Genomic DNA, 22,836 nt, shown 5'->3' with positions numbered 1-22,836 from the left:
CCCACTGTTTAACCCCCCCCCCCCCCCCCCCCCCCCAGGCCTCACTAGCCGAGCAACGATGACGGCCTGTGTTCCCCAACTGGACTTTTGAAAACTGTACATATGTTGATTAGTTTTATTTATGTTTCCGGATCAATCCGTTTGGGGTTGGCGTTATGAACGCGCTTCACAGAGCGCTGTACGATGATGATGACTTCTTCCAAGTCTTACATTTAATAAACCGTTCTATAATGTTTGTACCTCCTGGTGTCCTGTATGTGTGTTTCTGTTGCTGGGGTTGGGGTTATTAATAACTGATATATTGACCTGATGTTTATTACTTAAGAATGGCCCAAGTCAACTACAGGAACTTGAATCAACTAACGCTAATTTAAAAATCCAGTTTAAACCAACCTGTTGTTTATTTATAGAGCACCTGTCAACGCACCATTCAAAGTACTCTACACATGCAGCCGTTTCATAAATCATAAAAACATTTAAAGGAACATGAATAAAACGCAATAAAATAATATTTATAAAAGATAAATGCTAGTTTTATAAGCTTATCGGAAACACCTTCAATGTCGATATTCATGTTTTTTTAAATCACGGATTATTACTTTTCTGACCGCCATAAATGAAGAAGGAACGAATTTGTTTAGGCTGGAATGCTTCCTCCATTTAGATATTAAATTATTTTATTATTATATTATTATTATATTTGCCTCATCAATGAGGATTAAACCCCCGCGCGCGCCGCGCCTCCCTACGCGAGGTTGCGCATTTCCTCGCTGCCGACGTCACTTCCAGGTGTCACTAGGCTGCTTGGTGCGGCGCTGGGGAGCAGAGCCGCCGGGAAGATGTGAACCAGGCCAGCGCTCAAGACCCGTCACAACAATACCGATAATACAGCCTATCTGTTCGACACTGAGCGCGCCGACGGACGTACGGTACGGCACGGGAGTCTACACGGACAGCACGTTGATACGCGGCGTTGTATCTCCCGTTTCAGCGGAGTAGCGGAGCGCACCGCCCGGAGCAGCCATCTTTAGTGGGAGAATGGACGGGGGGGCGACGCGGCGGGCCTGGTCGGGCTGCGGCCGGAGCCTGAGCCGCGGGGGGCCGGGGACGCTGCTCACGCCTCTGCTGGTGCTCTTCTCCGTGGTCGGTCTCCTCTCCGGGACTCCCCGGCTGTCGGACGTGAAAGACTGCGACAAACCCTGCGTGAACGGCCGGTGCAACACGGCCACTGGCGGCTGTGTGTGCCTTGCCGGCTGGGTGGGGGAGCAGTGCCAGCACTGCGGTGGTCGCTTCAGGTATGGTGCACGGCGGGGATAATACACACACGCACTGTTGTTTTTATTTCATGAAAGGGGATTCGGACGTTTTTTCAGTCATCGCGGCCTGGTGGTGCACGAAAGCCTTGCGTGGTGTGTGTATGTGTGTGTTTATGTGTTCGTGTGTGTGTAGCCGATACCTGTCTGTGTGTGTCGTCGGGATGCGCCGATCACCTGAGCCTAATAATAACCGAGGGGGTAGGCCAGGATATGGATCCTCAGCACCGGAGCACCGGGCCGTCCCGCTGTGGGGACAGGGGGTGTCCGAGCCCCGCTCCCTGCTTCTACCCACCGTTTGGTTAATCGGTTATCACCGCACGGCTCGTAATGATAACCGCGGTATATTATAGGAGACCGTTAAGCAACGAGGGTCCGTTTGTTGGTTAAACTTCAGCACCCGTCAGGTGGTTGGACTTTGTGAGGTTGCGGTTTGTTGACAACATGCAGGGGGGGGGGGGGGGGGCATGTGTGTTGTCATGGGGATTAGGAGGATACTACGAATGGGTGTGTTGTCAAGGTAATGGGTGAGGTTGGCTGAACAATGTCTTGGAGTCACGTGTGTTCGGCGACTTCAAAGAACTGATGACTTCCATGGTGGATGGCTCCCTGTGTGTGTGTGTGTGTGTGTGTGTGTGTGTGTGTGTGTGTGTGTGTGTGTGTGTGTGTGTGTGTGTGTTTATTGATGTGCAACGCCGTAGTCATTCTGGATGATGTCACTGTGCGTTGAAGTCTTTGTAATGGTAATAAATAACGGATGCGTTCCGGCATGAACACGCGATACTTGGCACTGAAGCAGACTCGAATCGAAACGTGTGACTTGTTACGTATTGCGTTGTTACTGTTACTGTTCCTAGTGTTGCTGGTACACCAGTGCTGCGGCCTTGATGGACTTATCACAGCAGGCGGTCTGTTGCCTCCCTCCTGAATGATCCTCGTTCGTTTCGCGGTCTGCTTCACCTTTGGCACGTTATCATTGAATCTGATTACGTCAGAGAGATTCCCGATGTCTCCCGGGAATCGATCCCCTTTTCAAGCCCAGTGTATTAGGGTATCTTCCATCTCCGTGACCCTACCTCTAGGCTCCTACCAGACCCCTATTAACGGGGACAGGAAATGCCCTTCAGAACCTCAACAGGAAGAGGAAGAGGAGGGATCACAGCGGGGAGTCCCTCCTTCCATGGATGGACAGGAGGGGGGAGGAATATGATATCTATTGTCCAGACAGTTCTGGGTGTTCGTCCAAGGTTCTGGGTTTGATATCCATCCCCGATGTCCGCTTACCTGTTGACATCCATGAGCAAGTTGACCCCTAACCCCTCCCTACCTGCTCCATAATGACATGGATCTGAATTCACTGTCTAACACCTACCTGCTCCATAATGACATGGATCTGCATTCACTGTCTAACACCTACCTGCTCCATAATGACATGGATCTGCATTCACTCTTTAACCCCGACCTGCTCCTCTATAATTGGCTGATTCATTAATTCCCTCACTCTCCCCCTCTCAAGCTGGTGTGTGGTCAGCGTTCTGGCGCCGATTGGCTACCGTGCATCACCCAAGTGGGTGCTACCCATTGGGGGTGGTTAGTGAGGTCCCCCCTTCACTGTAAAGCGTCTTTGAGTGTCCAGAAAAGCGCTATATAAATTCAATCTAGTATTATTATTATTAATGACGTGGATCTGAATTCACTGTCCAACCCCTACCTGCTCCTTAGTGACTTGTATCTGGATTCACTGTCTAACCCCTACCTGCTCCTTAGTGACTTGTATCTGGATTCACTGTCTAACCCCTACCTGCTCCTTAGTGACTTGTATCTGGATTCACTGTCTAACCCCTACCTGCGCCTTAGTGACTTGTATCTGGATTCACCGTCTAACCCCTACCTGCGCCTTAGTGACTTGTATCTGGATTCACTGTCTAACCCCTACCTGCTCCTTAGTGACTTGTATCTGGATTCACTGTCTAACCCCTACCTGCTCCTTAGTGACTTGTATCTGGATTCACTGTCTAACCCCTACCTGCTCCTTAGTGACTTGTATCTGGATTCACTGTCTAACCCCTACCTGCGCCTTAGTGACTTGTATCTGGATTCACCGTCTAACCCCTACCTGCGCCTTAGTGACTTGTATCTGGATTCACTGTCTAACCCCTACCTGCTCCTTAGTGACTTGTATCTGGATTCACTGTCTAACCCCTACCTGCTCCTTAGTGACTTGTATCTGGATTCACTGTCTAACCCCTACCTGCTCCTTAGTGACTTGTATCTGGATTCACTGTCTAACCCCTACCTGCTCCTTAGTGACTTGTATCTGGATTCACTGTCTAACCCCTACCTGCTCCTTAGTGACTTGTATCTGGATTCACTGTCTAACCCCTACCTGCGCCTTAGTGACTTGTATCTGAATTCAGTGTAGGTCTTTCACATGTATCCTCCACAGTACTATTTTCATTTATGCAATAATGTGGGGTTGGTGAATATACATTCAGTGGTGATATTAGACCGATCAGAAGGTGCTTCTATCATTGTCTGTGTTTCAGTAAAGGTCTCTGTTACTGTTTAATATGGTGTGTTTTTATTTAGTATTTATTTCGTTTTTATACTTCAGGAGCAGGTAGGAGTTAGGAGGCACGTGCTCAGAGAGGCCTGTATGTGGGCTGTGGACTGGTTTGAACCCAGAAGCTCTCAGCTGGGAGGTAAACAGCCTCACCATACTGCCTCCATTAGGTGGGTGGGTGTCCAGTCTTCATATGACGGTGTACGTAGTTTAAGTACAGGTCAGTCTTCATATGACACCGTTGTACCTTTGGTAAGAGATGCATGTCTTCATATCTGTGGGTTAACCCAGGAGATCTCCTTGATCTCCTGCCATTCCCAAGTTTACCACCCAGAACTCGTCGTCTGAGGCCGTATAACGATTTGATACTCATAAGGACAATTATAATATCAATATTTAATGTCTGGATATTTATTATTATGAATGTTTCCGTTACGAGATCAACAGTGCGTCAGGTTGTATCGCAGTATTGTAATACTGTTTTATAGTATATAATATACACACATGAGATGGAGGGCAGAGACAGGTCATTAAGGAACAGGTCGGGTTAGACAGTACAGAGACGGGTCATTAAGGAGCAGGTAGGGGTTAGACAGTACAGAGACGGGTCATTAAGGAGCAGGTAGGGGTTAGACAGTACAGAGACGGGTCATTAAGGAGCAGGTAGGGGTTAGACAGTACAGAGACGGGTCATTAACGAACAGGTAGGGGTTAGACAGTACAGAGACGGGTCATTAAGGAGCAGGTAGGGGTTAGACAGTACAGAGACAGGTCATTAAGGAGCAGGTAGGGGTTAGACAGTACAGAGACAGGTCATTAAGGAGCAGGTAGGGGTTAGACAATACAGAGACAGGTCATTAAGGAGCAGGTAGGGGTTAGACAGTACAGAGACGGGTCATTCAGGAGCAGGTCGGGTTAGACAGTACAGAGACGGGTCATTAAGGAGCAGGTAGTGGTTAGACAGTACAGAGACAGGTCATTAAGGAGCAAGTAGGGGGTAGACAACGGACCCACACTGCAGGGGCTTGTCAGAACCCAAACTCGTCTGGCTTTAAGAACCAGGGGTGTGGGATCACCCTGGCCTTCCCCTCATTCACAAAACGTACTGTTCCTACAATGGACTGTGTCTGGTTAGAAGTGCATTAGCAGTCTTCACAGATGACCCGAGGGCCCCCTGCCCCACCCAGCCGTGTGTTCCGATACTGGTACGAGAGTCGATTTGTCTGAAGAGCTGATCTCCGGGCCTTGACTTGGCGTCTCTCAGCCGTTATCTGCCGAGTGTGGAGTGGCCTGATCTTTCAGGAGCCAATGAACACCATCCAGATCGCACTTCATTACATTCAATAATATCACAGAGGAAGTAGACGGCTCACTGCGCCAGAGCAGTAGGGCTAGGCTAGCTGGCCAGCTGTGGGTCTGATTCTACTGTTGGCCGCAGTTGACCACTAGTAGCCACGGCTAACCGTCACTAACCATGGCTAACCACCGCTAGCAACGGCTAACCACCATTTTCCTTCGCTAGGCGACGCTAACCACCATTTGCGACCGCTAGCCAAGGCTTACTGCCGCTAACCTCTGCTAGCCACTGCTCACCACTTAACATGCAGAGTACCGTTGCAGGTTGAATTTCCCTGAACTCTTCCTCTCTCTGGTTGCACCAGGGCTGGCTGACTCGGAAGCCTTTTTATTAAATCCACCCGAAAACATCAGCGGCTGTTTGCGTTTGCTCAACCGAAAAAGTCGCTTCTATTTGTATAGCCGCTAATCACGGTCCCAGCATCAGGGGGGCTTCAGAGGCCTCTGCAGACCCATGGGGACGGTCCCGGGACCAGGGAACCACAGAGGGGTCCGTCCTCTAGGACTGAGCGATTAATCGTATTCAAACCGAAATTGCGATGTAATGGAACGAGATTTGCAAATCGCAACGGCTGCGAAAAAAACCAAAACCGTCACTGACTGGAGATCAGTAAGATTCGTATTTTTCTTTTACAATTCAATGGTTGAATAAAGGTGTATCAATTCTTCTCAACACATAGGCCTGGCCTAAAGGAAAGAGTAGTTTATGCTTTGACTCCTTCCAGTGTTGTCGTTCGTACTATAGAATCAATTATTGCTTGTTGAGTGAATAATACAGAACATAAGGAACTTCGAAAGGGAAAATCGCATGCTAAATCACAATCGCAATATTTCGATTGTTTTCCCAAATTGTTTAGCCGTCCTCCCAGGGAGGCTAGGAGGACGCCGGGCACCGGACAGAGGAGCAGCGCGAGCCCCGAGCAGCGGAGCATCGAGGGCGGAGGCCGGAGCCAGTCATGAGTAGAGAGTGGACGGGTTCCATACCAAAACAGGGCACGACCGCAGGCCGCGTCTGTGGCCCCCCGACCGCCCGCTCAGAAACAACACAGCGTTTGGGTGTTTGGGTTCTAACATTCTGGGATGTTTTTGCCGTCTCGTAGTCTGCTGGCGGTCGGGGGGGTGTGAGTCCGTGTTTAGCATACACACAATGGAGCCATACAAGCCGCCGGGGTGGCCTGGCCTGGTATACTGGGGTGCCCATGTGCCGTGCAGAACGCTGCCAAGACGCACGCACCGCTCGCCATGAGGGCCTGGGTGCTGCCGGGGGGGGGTTGGGGGGATGGGGGGGGGGGGGGGGGGGGCTGGAGGAGGTTGGGTTGGGGTTGTGGTTGTAGTAGTAGTAATAGTAGTTTTTGGTGGTGGTTGTAGTAGTATTGGTGGTTGTAGTAGTAGTATTTTTTCTGTAGTGGTGGTAGTAGTAGTATTGAATTTAGTAGTGATGGTGGTGGTACTGGTGGTTGGATCAGTTCTTACTACTTGTGTGATAACATATTCCTTAGTACACAACTTAAATAAACATTTTCTGTAATATCAGACCTCTAACCCTGTCACGCACACACACACACACACACACACACACACACACACACACACACACAGTCTCTTTGTCTTGGCATTTCCGGCTCCATACTGCGCAGTTCAGAGTAGTTGAGTGCAGCTCAGAGTTAGAACCTCCACCGTAGCTTTTGTAGTTTTACAATCACCAATACATCTCGAACGCCAATCAGATCGCTGGTGTTTCTAACTGGCTCTCCCTGGTACGTCTTTGGGCCTGCGGCCTGTCTGCCTGTACCGGCTCTGTTCCTGCTGACTGCGCCGGATAAAGTGGTGGTTTGGGTTTAGGCCGGCAGCACGCGGTCGTGTGTGGGGGGGGGGGGGGGGGGGCACGCACACTGAGTAGTTGTGTCCTAAATAGACTGGATTGGCGTCTGAGCGAGACGATGCAGCTCGGCTCCCCGCTCCTTGAGCTCTGAACCGTTAAGACAACACGGTTGTAGATCTTGTGTTGTAAATGAGGCGGAATTTGTTTGCTTTGGGGCCTTTGAAAGGGCCCGATGTACACTGACTATCCTGAAGGCATCGGTGGGAAGGAAGCACTCTATCCCCTACCTGCTCCTTAATGACCTGTCTCTGTACTGTCTATCCCCTACCTGCTCCTTAATGACCTGTCTCTGTACTGTCTATCCCCTACCTGCTCCTTAATGACCTGTCTCTGTACTGTCTAACCCCTACCTGCTCCTTAATGACCTGTCTCTGTACTGTCTAACCCCTACCTGCTCCTTAATGACCTGTCTCTGTACTGTCTAACCCCTACCTGCTCCTTAATGACCTGTCTCTGTACTGTCTAACCCCTACCTGCTCCTTAATGACCTGTCTCTGTACTGTCTAACCCCTACCTGCTCCTTAATGACCTGTCTCTGTACTGTCTAACCCCTACCTGCTCCTTAATGACCTGTCTCTCTACTGTCTAACCCCTACCTGCTCCTTAATGACCTTTCTCTGTACTGTCTATCCCCTACCTGCTCTTTAATGACCTGTCTCTGTACTGTCTACCCCCTCCCTGCTCCTTAATGACCTGTCTCTGTACTGTCTAACCCCTACCTGCTCCTTAATGACCTGTCTCTGTACTGTCTAACCCCTACCTGCTCCTTAATGACCTGTCTGTACTGTCTAATTAATCAATTTACATGTATCATTCTGGATTCATCTAAAGTCTCAAAGTGTTGAATATGAATATGATGAATAGTGGGGCTTGGTCTCTGCAGCTGTAGGACGCAAGCGGATCCGTGCTGCCGGTCAGACACAGTCCTGAAATGACCTGGTTTGTGTTTTTGTGGACTTGGGGTCAGAGGTCGGCTTGCCTTATCCCCCCAGATCAAAGGTATGGCAGCCTCACTCCTGCTCCGACTCCAGCAATATCATTCTGGCGCATTCTCACAGTGGACGTTCCACACGTCGACAGTAGCTCAGGAGGAAGAGCGGTTTGGCCGGTAACCGGAAGGTTGCTAGTTCGATCCCCGGGTGTCAATGTGTCCCTTCGCAAAACAACCTCACCCTCGACTGCTCCCGACGAGCTGGCTGACGCTCTGCGTCGTTGACCCCGCTGTCGGCGGTGAATGTGTGAACAAACGGTCGCAAGACACGGTTCGGAAAATAACTGTCAGCGAAATCCCCTAAATGTGAAATAAATGATGTTCGGCGCCACTCGGTGGGACAGATGGACGGGTCCTGGGGTGGCCCGGGGCGTCGGCCATTCATAAGTTCTGTTTTGTGGCGCGCCGTAATCTGTGGGTGATAAATCATCCCGTAGACACTGGAGCTTTTCTCCTCCCTCTGCGAGGACGGATCCCTTGCCCGGTCCCGCCGGCGTAGACCCAATCATGTGGGGGAACTTAGATTTTTATTACCCTATTAAGATCAAACCAGCCTGCCCATGAAAACACAATTCACTAACAAAGTCCTGGAACGCAGAACGAGGTGCTCTGCGTTTCCGGGGCCCATTACCCATGATGCATTGGAGAGGTATCGGATGAAGTAGAAGATGGTCATTAGAACTGCATTTCTATTCGTAGTCGATAAATCTAACGATTATTCGATTTACCCTTTGGTCTATAAAAGCTGGCTGTCGCCTTGCATGGCTGACACCGCCGTCGGCGTGTGAATGTGTGCCTGAACGGGTGAATGTAAGGCAATGTTGTAAAGCGATTTGAGTGGGCACTGGATATGAGAGCGCTGTTTAAATGCAGTCCAGTTACCAATGCACCGTCGGCGTCTATCATCGGCATATCCATGCCTGTGTGACCAATGCTCTGCGGTGGAAGGTCTGGGAGCCCAGCCTCTTATCAGGCCAGGTTATCACGGTTATTAATAAAGCGGTTAATCATCTGGCTGTCTTCCCCCGTGAAACATGCCCCTGAGAGAGGAGGGGATTGGACGGCGGCAGAGCTTGAGATTATCGGGTATGCAGAGAGACATGTTGATGCTGGGCAGGCTCCAGGAATTAGAGGGACTTAGAGATGCCCAACTCAGTCCAGTATTGATCCAGGGAACTGCGTTTGAAAAAGGGTTCTCAACGTAGCCAGGAGACGTACCCTCCGCTCTCGTCAAACGGATGATTTATTCATCACGTATTGATTCCAAACGACAATGTTGTCGGCGTGGCATTTTCACTCTTCAGTCGGCTATGGTGGTGACTCAAAAATAATCATTTTAGATGTCGTATACATCAATTGTTTATTTTAGATGCATTTACTATTTATAGCTACTCGTGTGAATTTAGCAGATGGTTTTATCCCAGACTGGTTACAGACAGTGCTTATGTGGATTTTTACATGCATGAAGGAGCAGGTAGGGGTTAGACAGTACAGACAGAGACAGGTCGTTAAGGAGGTAGGGTTAGACGGTAGAGATGCAGGGCATTAAGGAGCAGGTAGGGGTTAGACAGTTCAGAGACGGGTCATTAGGGAGCAGGTAGGGGTTAGCCAGTACAGACAGAGACAGGTCATTAAGGAGGTAGGGCTAGACAGTAGAGATGCAGGTCATTAAGGAGCAGGTAGGGGCTAGACAGTAGAGATGCAGGGCATTAAGGAGCAGGTAGGGGTTAGACAGTTCAGAGACGGGTCATTAAGGAGCAGGTAGGGGTTAGACAGTACAGAGACGGGTCATTAAGGAGCAGGTAGGGGTTAGACAGTACAGAGACGGGTCATTAAGGAGCAGGTAGGGGTTAGACAGTACAGAGACGGGTCATTAAGGAGCAGGTAGGGGTTAGACAGTACAGAGACGGGTCATTAAGGAGCAGGTAGGGGTTAGACAGTACAGAGACGGGTCATTAAGGAGCAGGTAGGGGTTAGACAGTACAGAGACGGGTCATTAAGGAGCAGGTAGGGGTTAGACAGTACAGAGACGGGTCATTAAGGAGCAGGTAGGGGTTAGACAGTACAGAGACGGGTCATTAAGGAGCAGGTAGGGGTTAGACAGTACAGAGACGGGTCATTAAGGAGCAGGTAGGGGTTAGACAGTACAGAGACGGGTCATTAAGGAGCAGGTAGGGGTTAGACAGTACAGAGACAGGTCATTAAGGAGCAGGTAGGGGTTAGACAGTACAGAGACGGGTCATTAAGGAGCAGGTACTGGTTATGGGGCATCTCACTCAAGGGTGCCTAGCAGCTAGACTGGACATTGGGGATTCAAACCTGGAACTTCTTCGGCAAGGAGTCAGCTCCCTGGTCATTAACCCCCCCCACCCCACCCCACATGTCATGATTTTCTTTTAAATGACTTCACCTTGACGTGCAACTCACGTCCCCAACATGTCTGCCTGCGTGGGTTGTCTGGGCGCTAACCGAGAAGGTGAAGCGGCTACATGGTGTGCTACCGCTCCACAACCCGGAGGCCGGGTCGTTCCCCGGGGACCTCCCCGTCCCCCGCTCCCACGAGAGGAGCTTGTTTGTCAGCTAGCTGAGAGCAGCGCAACGCCCTGGAGGGGCGCGCCGCGCCGCTAGCTGCGCCGTGCCCTCTGCAAATAGCGCGTTTGCCTAGCGTCATTAGCTAACGGCAGAGACTGCTTGACTCATAGTGTGTGTGTGTGTGTGTGTGTGTGTGTGTGTGTGTGTGTGTGTGTGTGTGTGTGTGTGTGTGTGTGTGTGTGTGTGTGTGTGTGTGTGTGTGTGTGTGTGTGTGTGTGTGTGTGTGTGTGTGTGTGTGTGTGTGTTTCGTTAGAGGTTGTGCACTGTTCCAGTCCCTGTTTGCTAGCTTAACCGCTCTGTAGCCGTTGTGCTATGTCGGTTCTCTGGTGTCTCGTCTCGTTGCGTCTGATGGACCTACATCATGAACCGTTGCTCCTGCCGGAATCGAACCTGAAGGGTTTCGTTGAGTATGTGTGTTGTTGCCCGTGGTGTTGCCTTCCTCGCACCCTGCCTGAAGTCTCCTGTCGGCCAACATGTCTAAAGCGTGGAACACACTGGCCCAACCGTTGTTCATCTGAAAGTGTGAGGCCACGTTAATACGAAGCAGGGTATTTATAAAAACAAATATTTCCCCCCCTCCGTTTTCAAAAATAACATTGTGCACACAACTTCGTTTTCAAAAAAGTTGTCGTTTACATCAAAATGCATAAATACGCCGTCGAGCGCCATTATAACTATGCCAAATCTATGGGCGGCAGTGTAGGGAGAAGGATAAAGCCATGCAAGCCAATCAGAATCCTCAGAATCAACAACAACGAAAACACAAGCGTCTTCCTGTAACAAACAAACTGTACACATAGGGCGCTCATATGACGTTAAGCATTTCCTGGCGCATAATGTGACGCTTCAGAACCTAAAACGCCGTTTCTCCCCGTTGACACGACGACACATAACCGGCGTTTTCAGAAATCTCCACTTTGTCCAGAGTTTTTAGAAATGATTGTTTTCTGTGATAAAAACAGCGTTTTCGTGTAAATGAGAGGCCAAACCGCGTGGAAATATCTGCGTTTTCAATTCATTTATTGTTTACTGAGGTGATGACTATTTCATGTGGTGAGAGGAATGCAATATGTGTATGTTTAAAGGTTTATGTGAAGAAACACACTATATGTGTGATAAAATGACAATTGGTAATTCATAAATGTCTCTTATATTCTCTGCTACCATCATCTCCTGTGGGAGAGATAGAGAGAGAGATTATTATGCAACTTGTTTTGTCTCAGATTGAAACAAAAGGTTTGATTATGATTATTTCCTGGTTGAAGATTTTCATATTGATGATTTTAATTTGAAACATCTGCATATCTTTTAAGTTCAATTAACAGTTATGCAGGTAGGGCTTAGGGCTCTTTTGAGACTTAAGTCATCCTTCATGGCAGATGCATTTGTTCACTAAGTGTCACTACATCACAAAAAGGCTACATATACTTGTCAGTACACAGATACTGAGTACAAGTTCCGTTTGCTGTTTCTTGCAGGTCATGCATTTGGTGTAGCTGGCTGGCTTAGGATGAGGAAGTAGGGCATGTATCTATTGCCCTAGATATAACCATAGATAGAGAATTGAAAAAAATATCTATAGCTAGCTGTGGGTAAAAGTCGAAGACATGCATTACAGGTCTGAATAGATATGCATTCTCATATACGTGTATGTGCACATGTATCCATACATACATGTGCGAGTCACCGTTAAAACAAATGAGTTTCAGCTCTACAGCTGCTACTGTCTGTAATATGTTTCTATTTCGATTATTTGTCAGGATATTTTTTCATTATTGTCCGAGTCTGGTTTTAACTAATGCTGGGCTTACACCAAATGATTTCCACAGTCACTGACTAAAAACTGCAACAGAGAATTTAGCGTTGGATCAAGTTTGTTATTTAACAAGGGTTTTGTAGATATGGGGGGTGCACTGGAGATGCAGTGACCACAGCAGGTCTGTTAACTTCCTCTTCGGGTTTCACAATCAGACCTTCCTTGTTGGCAGGACAAGAGACACAATCATGAAAAACAAAAACCAAAAAAAGCAACAACTGCTATTTACAGTGCTGTACTATTATTCGGATGTATGTACTTGATTAAATTGTTTTAATCAAGTACATACAGGGTTCTTCCCGTTTGTCTCGTCCCACCCCTAGTGCTGATAATGCAGTGGACTGTTCTGGACAGAAAATGCCAGGGCTGAATTTTTGTCCCTGTCCACCCCATTTCCATATAGTACACAACCATGCATCAACATTTTAAATGATTTTTTGGTTGTTATATTTGCAACATGGGCTTTCAAATTATAATTACCTATGTCCCATCTTAAAACACCATTTTCAGAAACTCATTCAAGAACATATTTGCACTGTGAGACATGTAAAAAACGAGAATATATGAGAATGTTGAAACCGTCCACATCAATATCTTTAAGACATGTACAGCTGTGCAAAACCATGTGAAGGCGATGCATACAGGCCATTTGCAACAATATTTTAAATATTTTCTTCTCCATTACTCACAACATAGGTTTAAAAACTATTAATTGATCCCATTTCAGAGCACTGCTTTCTGTAACTAATTTAAACATATTTGCACTGCGAGGAAATGCCCAAAACAGAATAAAGTGCAAAAAAAATCGGTAGCAATGATTATGCTGCCGCATTGTGCTGTGAATTTTTTTAATGATAATAATAAAAAATAAAATAATAATAATAATAAAAAAAAAAAAAGAAATATATATATATATATATATATTTTTTTTTAAGTGAGCCAATGATTATGCTGCCCCGTGCCAGTGGTGGCACGCGTGCCTGGGGTTGCCGACCCCTGGTCTAGGTGAACTCTGAACAATGGATCGCTTCATCCAAGGGGGGGGGGGGGTGTCTTATCGTTGTCCTGGGGTATAGATAAATACATAGCTATAGCAGAGCTACATCCCTGTAGGCAGTCGGGGAGAAAAACTGTAAATGGAGATTTAAACTGTGACTGGCAAGTGGAAAATGAGCCTCCCATCGTCGGGCACCGCCGAGGTGCCCTTGAGCCCCGCACTGTTGACCGGTTTGCTGCGCTGCCGGGCTGACGCTGCAGTGTGTGTGTGTGTGTGTGTGTGTGTGTGTGTGTGCGCGTGCGCGCGTCCTGCCAGGACGGTGTAAGTGCAGTCTACTCCCCTGGGTGTTCCCGGCCTCCAGGCAGGAGAAGGTTGCGGTGGGGAGGAGTCTCCTGTTGGGTGGATCTCCCCCTCGTAGGTCTGCCGGGTGGCGGGGGGGTTGTGTACTCCACACTGAGGCTTCAGCGGGCCTTTAGCTTAACTTTATTAGGCCCGAGTGGCGGTCGGAAGCAAACATCTCAGGATTCAAGGTGTTTTATTTGAATTGACGTAGTACAGGCCAGCGGCCTTGTTTGGGTTGGTCGTCCCCACTGTGAACATGAATGCCGAATAATTTAGATTTTGTGTGTTTGGAGAGCAGTGCAGAGTCCTCCCAAACCTGCTCTTTATCGCCCCTTCCTATGTTATGTTAGTGATGGAGCACACGCTTCAATCCACATCGTACCAAATCATACAACAGGGAATTCAGGAACATGTCACTAGGAGCAGGGGAGGGTAAGACAGTACAGAGACCTGTCCGGTAGGGACAGGTCAGTACAGAGACAGGTCATTAAGGAGGTAGGGGCTAGGCTGTGCAGAGACGGGTCATTGAGGAGATGGTAGGCGTTAGACCGTACAGATACAGGTCATTAAGCCGGTAGGGGTTAGTCAGTGCAGAGACAGGTCAATAAAGAGGGAGGGGTTGGGACATCTTGCTTTAGGTCTCCATCTTCCAGGCAACCGCTGTCTCTTTGGCCAAGTCCTTTCCCCAGCCCATGAGGTGTGTTCCTCCTGCTCAGAGAAGGCCTGGGCGGTGGTTCCTTCACCCCTCTGGTGTTCTTCAGCTGGGCTCACGTCAGGGTTTCTGGTCTGCCAGGGAGAACGTTTCATACAAACCCAATCTGAACAGAAATGTGTTCCCTTGTGTTGTACCCTACCAAATCGCTTGTGACGGCCAGACGGTTATTTAAATTTTGTTATTTAAACAAGGACAAAAAACTATTGAGGCTGTTATGACTACCCTGTTTGCACAGACTCCGAGTTACCATAGCAACTGGATCTTGCCTGTTTGTTTTTATCTTGTGTAACTTTGAATAACTGCAGAGTAATAAATCACGTAGCCCCACTCGCATGTAGCAATCTTGACAGAAAATCGGTTAAATCTGAATATAGAATCCAAAGATAAATACGATGAATCGTCTAATTCATCCCGCAGTTCGTCATTTGAATATTGGCTGAGTTGCGGAAGTTATACTAACAACATGACCACCACGTTACCTGTACTTTGATTCTGTAGACTCAAAGCTCTCTGCTCTCATACATGTGTCATTACCATGAACTGGGGACATTTGGATATTGTACGCTTGGACATACACCTTTTACCTCTAATGAAACTAGTTTTAAGTTTTTATGAAATGAATCTACCGTTTCCTGAAACATGTCTGGCTGTTAATTGGTTATTGCACCTTAGTGATAATCTTTTACGATATGATTCTTGTATTGTTTATTTGCACTCCTTCTCAACTTTATGATGCAACTTCTGCTTAGTAAAATCCAGAGTGATAAAGGAAGGATAAGAAAAACATGGGCATTTTGTGGCAACATTCTGCATCTCATGATCTCTAACCAAATGAGTGCGTCTGGTTTTGATTGAAGGTGGTAAAAACATCCTGTTCTACTTGTGTGTCCGCAGGTTGACCGGACCTTCTGGGTACCTGACGGACGGACCCGGGAACTACAAATACAAGACCAAGTGCACCTGGCTGATCGAGGGACAGTGAGTACGGCTCTGACCCTGACCTTTGACCTGGACCGGGGCCCAGAAAAGGGTGCTGACGACGGGGATCTGGCAGTTAGCCTTTGGTTAGCTCAGTGGCTAATGAAGTGGAGGATTTACGCCACTGAATCATGTTTGTGATCCAAATGAAAACTCTTTTATTGGTTTCCAACACCTAGAATCTGGAAACCAGGTCCGGCAGAACGCTAACTTAGATTCTTTCAGATTTTGTTATATTCTTGGTGTAACTTTGGTTCGGGCCACACATTAGGGTAAATAAATCAGTTGTTGGACGCAGTCTAAACCGAAGCCTGCCTAATTCAGGCTTGGGAGAAACTGAATAAGAAACATGAACATTGAACATTCTGTAAGGGATTTCTTTATTTTTTTTAATGATGTTAAATTACCCAACATCCTCCGAAACGCCTAACCCAAGTTTTTTCTGAACAGCAGCACTATTTGGTTTAACTACCGAGTCGTTGTTTTAAGTCGTGCTGTGCGATGACTGATTATCAATCCGCTAACGGCTAGCTTACTTATAGGCATTCATAAAAGTCGTTGGATAAACCCCTCATTTGTCCCCCAGCAGAAGTGTTTGTAGTTTTGGCCACGGTGGTTCCACCCCCGTCTCAACACGTGGTCTTCCCGCCAGTCGCCCCGAGCCATCGGCAGTCTTCATCAATTACTGCTATTTTGAGTGGTTTAAAAAGAGCAGCCATGAAGCGATGACTTGAAGCATTCATTGCATACCCACGGAGGGGCAAACAGAATGTTGTTTATGACAGTCGTCTCAGTGGTTGGCTGAGTGAAAGGTTAAGAGCCACCCTGAGATGGAAGGAACTTCCCAGATGTCCTCAGATCGAAAAACATGATCAAGTGAGGAGAATTATTATGATGATGATGATGATGATGATGATGATAGTGAAGCTCTTCAAACACCGTGACGGTTTCAATTTGAGGTCAAACTCGACGCCCTGGTGGTGACCGGTTTGCTGCGCTGCCGCAAGTAGGGGTTTGGACATCTTGCTCAAGGATGCCTTTGAGTTAGGCTGTGTGCATTGGGGATCGAACCCAGTACCTCTGGGCTGGCAGTCGAACGCCCTTACCACTGCTCTCCCCAACCCTTGCCCAGAACACCCATGCAGCAGGTCATGAATCAGAGCCAGTTCGGACAAATTAAGCATGGGGCTTGTAGAATCGGGTCTTATTAGTGTTTTGGATGCCATCTATGACTGAGTCATCCCACACACACAGCGGGGAGTGCTGCCCCCTTTTAGACAGTTGAAGCAACTACGTCAAAGGCGTAGCTACACTCTGGGTGTACGTAACGGGCGTAGCTACACCGTGGGTCTACGTCGCGGGGCGTAGCAGCTACACCGTGGGTCTACGTCACGGGCGTAGCTACGCCGTGGGTCTCTACGTCACTCTCTATTAACGTGGGTTTGTGTTCCAGGCCCAACACCATCCTCCGACTGAGGTTCAACCACTTTGCCACTGAGTGCAGCTGGGACCACCTCTACGTGTACGATGGGGACTCCATCTACGCCCCCCTGCTGGCCGCCTTCAGGTACTGCATCTCCCCTCTCCTCTGTATAAAGGCCCATCATCATCAGTACTGACTCGGGGAGTCCTATTGGACGGGCCGAGCCGGTACATGGGGATGTGCTGCACACGGTGGTGGCGGTAATGGTGTGTGTAACCCGTGTCTCTTGGTCCCAGCGGTCTGATCATCCCGGAGCGCTATGGCAACGAGACCACCCCGGAGGTGGCCTCCGTCTCTGGCTACGCCCTGCTGCACTTCTTCAGCGACGCCGCCTACAACCTGACCGGCTTCAACATCTCCTACAGGTCAGTCTGCGTGTCTGTCTGCATGGCTGTCTGTCTGTCTGCATGGCTGTGTCTGTCTGTCTGTCTGTCTGTCTGCATGTCTGCATGTCTGCATACCTGTCTGACTGTCTGACTGCATGTCTGTCTGACTGCATGTCTGCCTGCATGTCTGCATACCTTACCTTACTGGCTGTCTGTCTGTCTGTCTGCATGTCTGCATACCTTACCTTACTGGCTGTCTGTCTGTCTGTCTGCATGTCTGCATACCTTACCTTACTGGCTGTCTGTCTGTATATCTGTCTGTCTGCCTCTGCTTAGCTTAGTCTGTCTGTCTTGGTTCAACATTTCCTTCAGGTCTAGGACTGTCTGTTTGTGTGTCTGGCTACCTGTCTGACCATCTCCATGTGTGCCTGTCTGGCCTTCTCCCTGTGTGTCTGTGTGGCCATCTTCCTGTGTGTCTGTCTGGCCATTTCCCTGTGTGTCTGTCTGGACATTTCCCTGTGTGTCTGTGTGTCTGTCTGTTATCAGCTGGGAGACCTCGCACTCTCATCAGTGAGCTGTGCGATGCGGCAAATTAATTTAATTGCTTTGTGAAATGTTTCGAGTTGCTGTCGCACACTTAACTAATGAGCCTGGGCCAAAAAAAAACGACTTTATCTCGCTGCTGTCAGGAGCGATTAGTCAATCAGGGGGAAGGTGTGATAATTGAATTTAATGAATGGAAGTGCTTCCACAAGGTAGCACAATGGACTGCTCCGTTTGACTTTCTTTAACACTTTCTACAATTCATCCATTTCACGTTTGCTTCTCCCAAACTCTGTATCGGAATCAGAAAGAGTTTTATCGTCTTTGTTTATGTATAGATTCATAGTCTTAAGTAATCTCGCACATGCCAGAGTTTTTCTGTGGGATGTCGGGATTGTCGAGAAACACTGGAAACGAAGAAAAAAGATAAAACACGAATTCAGTTCATGATAGAGAATGAGTCGAATATATGTTATGAATAAGAATCAGTCCAGGATGTCGGATTTGCGGCCGACCTTCTGCCGACCGTGTCTTTGTGTGGAACCGACCCAGCAGGAACCTCTCCAAGGCGCCGGTTCTAAGCAGGAAACCCGGGACCGGTTCCGTGGGGTGCTGTAGTTAGACTGTAGGGGCGACCACTGAAGTTTGACAAGACAAGAGTCAAAACATACTATAATTATCTGGGGTTGCTATTTTTAAAAAGTTTCTTAAACAACTGCAGAGATTGCGGTGAATTGTTACCAATCTGAGGAAGACGCTTTTATCCAAAGCAACTTGCAACCATTCGTACACACATACACACGTTCAAGATGCAGGACGACAGACAAATTGTCGGAAGCAGTTAGGGTTAGGTGCCTTGCTCAGGGACACTCGGATAGGAGCATTGGTCATACCAATACACCAGCTGAAAAAATCGGTGTATTGTTAACGTTGTGCTAACGTCGTGCTAATGACAGCCAGTGCTAATCAGAACTGTCCTTAGCATGACGTTAGCACACCGTTAGCTTGACGTTTTTTAGCATCCTGAAACTCGCATGATCTGACAACAACCACTGAAGACTGACCGCAGGTGAAGAAGAAAGTGAAGGAGATTAAAAAGAGGAGGAGGGGGAGGAAGAAGAGGGTGGAGATGAAAGGGTGTTTGTTCTCCAGTGTCTGAGGCGGCGGGGGGGAGGGGGGTGTCTGACCATCTGACCGTCGGGGAGGATGAAAGAAGACATCCGACGCCATCTTGTCTCCGCTGGAGTTTTGTTCTTTCCTTCAGAGCGAACACGACGGAGACAACAAACTGAACCGTCAGAACTTTATTTCCGCGGCTGGCTCCACGCTCACCGGTAGAGAACACCACGGGAACTGGTGTGAAGGTTTGCCGCCGAGGCTTCGGCGATTTTTTGAAGACAAACGATCAGTAGGGCGATGATGCGTTGAGGAGTTCAAATGAGTGTGAAAGAACAAACTCTCTCACCCCGGAGACCAGTGAAACACGGCTCCGAGAGCAACCGGCCTCTGATCCTGTCTGTGTTGACGGCGAACCATACGGTCACGAAAGAAAATCGTTTTTTATCCTCCTCCGTGGCTCTCGATCATTAAATCCATGTCTCTCTCTCCCTTCCTGTCTCTGCCTCCCCCTCCCTCCTCTCCCCCTCTCCAGGGTGAACTCCTGCCCTAACGACTGTTCGGGGCGTGGCGAGTGTCGCCCCGGTAACGGGACGGGCTTGGCGGTGCGGTGCGAGTGCGAGGACCAGTGGAAGGGGGAGGCGTGCCAGGTGCCCTACTGCCAGGCCGACTGTGGCTACCCAGAGAGGGGCTACTGCCAGACCAGCAACAAGGCCTGCTCCTGCTATCCCGGCTGGCAAGGTGCGGAACTGCAGGAGGCAGGGCGTGGCCCCCACAGCAACCGAAGACGTTGGGATATGATAGCATACGAACTTAGCATACGTTAGCATACATTGTAAATAAGTGAATATACACAGCTCATGCTGCGTAAATTTAAAATGTATGCAAACGTATTCGCTGATTTAAGTGCGTCAAGCACCCGCTCATTAGCTTGCAACCGAGATAACGTTCTGAAGAATTTTTATAATGTTTGTCGTTGGCACTGCGACTTATGTTTCAGCTAATTGGATAATTTTCATTGTGAGGTGATGTGCGCTAACATATTCACTGATGGAGGTGTACTTGTGACCGCATGTGCCCCACATCGTTGGCTTACAAACGGGATGATGATACGCTTGTATAATTGCTAATCATAACTCGTTAGAATGCTGTGTTAGCTAACTAGCCTCTATAAATAAGGTATTGAATTGTGTGTGTGATTTTATACAAGACCGTAGAGTAGCACACACACACACACACACACACACACACACACACACACACACACACACACACACACACACACACACACACACACACACACACACCTCCACAGCGGTGCTTGTTAAAATCCCCTCTCCCTATTGGTTAACGACCCATCCCCAGCGGTCACGCCCACTTTTCTGAAACTCGCCTCAATGCGCTCCGTCGGCTGGTCGGCTTCCCGGCGAAGCGTCTCCACGGAGACGGAGGGTAAAGGCTGCAATTGAACCTCCGCTATCTTCCCGCCGCCGCTGCCGCGACGCTCAACGGCCACCTCATTACTGAGACCGAGCCGCGCGGCCTTTAGCCTCTCACGCCGTCGTGTTTCAGTTGAAGGCTAACTAGCCCGTCGCCCGTCCGCCCTCAGAGCAGTGTTTTCTCCGGCCGGCGGGGGCGTGCGGGCTCGGAGCAGCGATTTCCTAATGGGTGCGCTGCGGGTAATCGGTTCCATGGAGAACCCTGGACCTCCACAAATTGCCTCTCCGGACCCGGGCGAGGATCTTCAATGCCCGCCTTAAGAAGAGCCGTCGAGGTCTAGGGGGCTGGTTCAGTTTGTTCAGTGCTGGGGTCGTCGGGGTTAGAAAGGGCCAGAAAACAAATAACTAATGGACTGGAATGTCCTTATGCAGCACTTTTTTGTAACCAGAGGCCACCCGAAGCGCTTTACAATATTGCCCTGAAATTCACCCATTCATTCACACATTCACAAACCGACGCGGTGTCAGCCGATCGCGGAGACAGCCAGCTCGTCGGGAGCAGTCAGGGTGAGGTGTTTTGCTCAGGGACACCTCGACACTCTAGCTAGGAGGAGCCACGTGCCGCCCACCAAACCAAGCTGTTTCCGTTGCCTCGACCGGCACAGCGACTCACACAACTTCCTGTGCTGTCACGTGACCATTGTGTCCTGGGGCAATCCGGAACCCCTCTTGTGATGAACTTCCTGTGCACCTTTGCCCTTTTTAATGGCCATATTGGCCAATTGGTTGGTAAACATCTTAACAGCGAGTTGTGTTGGATTCAAACCTTCTGGTTACCATTGAGTCATCCCTTTTCTATTGGTCATGTTCTTGATTAGCAGATGTGTGGACCCAACAAATAGGCAATAAAATACGAAATACATTAGGGTTGATAGTATTTTTATCAGTACAGTGGTCTGTCTGGATCCAACCGTTGGATCGTGGCCGTACTGCGGGCCACCTATGGCCCGCGTGCCGGAGGTTGAAACTCGCTACAGGTTGAAACAAGAGTATGGGTTCTGCTGGAATCTGACCCGACCCAACCCCCCCCCCCTCCCAGTGTTGGGGTTGTGTTGGCGTGGTGCTCTTCCTGGATACTTCCTTTTGTGTTCCCGCTTTGGAACAAGCTCATTGTTTGTCCTGTTGAGGAACCCGTTGTAGATTTCCATCTGTGGCGCCTCCTCTCGACCGGTGATGCTGGGATTGATTACAGTCCGTCAGAATGTAAATATTTAAAGGGATGAACGTGTAAACAAAGGGACATGTCTTATTTGTTTCCAGGACGAAGGCCCCTTTGTCCTTCAAACAAAATAGAATTTGGCGAGTTCTCCCGGACAAAATGCCAGGCGTGTGACTAGAGCAGCACCGCGTTGAACCGACGCACTGGAAATAATCCCAACTTGGACCAAGTGGTTGACACTCTCCCCCCCCTCCCTCCTACTCACCTGCTCCTCCTTCTCTCCCTACTCTCCTCCACCTCCTCCTCTGCTCCTGCTCTTATTCCTTCTCTTCTCCTCCCCTTCCTATTCTCCTCCTCTGCTCCTCCTCCTCCTCCTCCATCTCTTCCTACTCTCCTCCTCCATCTCTTCCTACTCTCCTCCCCCGTTCCTGCTGTAACTCCTCCTCCTCCTCCTCCTCCTCCTCCTCCTCCTCCTCCTGCAGGTCCCGGCTGCTCCGTGTCGGTGCCGGCCAACGCCTCCTACTGGCGGCGGGAGGAGTTCGAGGAGGCGGGGCTGGCGCGGGCCTCCCACCGGGCGCTGGTCCACCAGGGGGTGATGTGGGTCATCGGGGGCTACGTCTTCAACACCTCCGACTACCAGATGGTCAAAGCGTACGTATCCCACGGCAACCAACGGGATTCAGAGGGGACCGGGGAGGTGTGGGGAGGGGTGACTAGGAGGGTTTGGGGTGACCATGGGTGTCTAGGTAGGTCTATATACGGGGTCTGGGAGGGTTAGGGGTGACCATGGGTACCTGGGAGGGTGTGGGTGGACTATGGGTGTCTAGGGGTGTTGCTGGTTATCTTTGCTACCCAATCAGAGTAGGTAACCCCCACCAGGGTGTGTCATTATGGGATGTGTCGATGCATTTGGGACACATGCATCGACACATCGTTCAGCAGTTTTCTTTTCTGTTTTAGAGCGGGATTTAGAGTAAAGTTTCAAGTAAATATGTTGTCGGTGCTCTGACACTTGTTTGTTAAGAGATTGACTGAAGTGTGTTTTGAAGTCTTTGTTGTGGACAGTCCTGTTGCTCGGATATTCCTGTTGCTAAGCAATGACGGTGCGTGGCGATTCTGCTCTGTGCCTGATCCCTAGACCTCGACATATTCTCTATTTATACAT

General features: G+C 49.1%; 1 protein-coding gene across 1 annotated transcript; it reads left to right on the top strand.

Annotated features, from left to right (window-relative positions):
- The first annotated feature begins 763 nt into the window (after nucleotides 1–763).
- LOC132457337 (attractin-like) lies at nucleotides 764–22,464 on the top strand. The gene is made up of 6 exons (XM_060051587.1): nucleotides 764–1,295; nucleotides 15,462–15,545; nucleotides 16,999–17,112; nucleotides 17,265–17,393; nucleotides 19,549–19,754; nucleotides 22,154–22,464. Exons 1-6 carry the CDS (start codon nucleotides 1,039–1,041, stop codon nucleotides 22,447–22,449), a joined length of 1,086 nt encoding a protein of 361 aa, XP_059907570.1. The 5' UTR covers nucleotides 764–1,038; the 3' UTR covers nucleotides 22,450–22,464.
- The last annotated feature ends 372 nt before the right edge of the window (nucleotides 22,465–22,836 follow it).

Source organism: Gadus macrocephalus, chromosome 5 (assembly GCF_031168955.1).
Source record: "Gadus macrocephalus chromosome 5, ASM3116895v1".
NCBI classification, from domain to species: Eukaryota; Metazoa; Chordata; class Actinopteri; order Gadiformes; family Gadidae; genus Gadus; species Gadus macrocephalus.
This window is presented reverse-complemented; position numbering and strand designations above follow the sequence as displayed.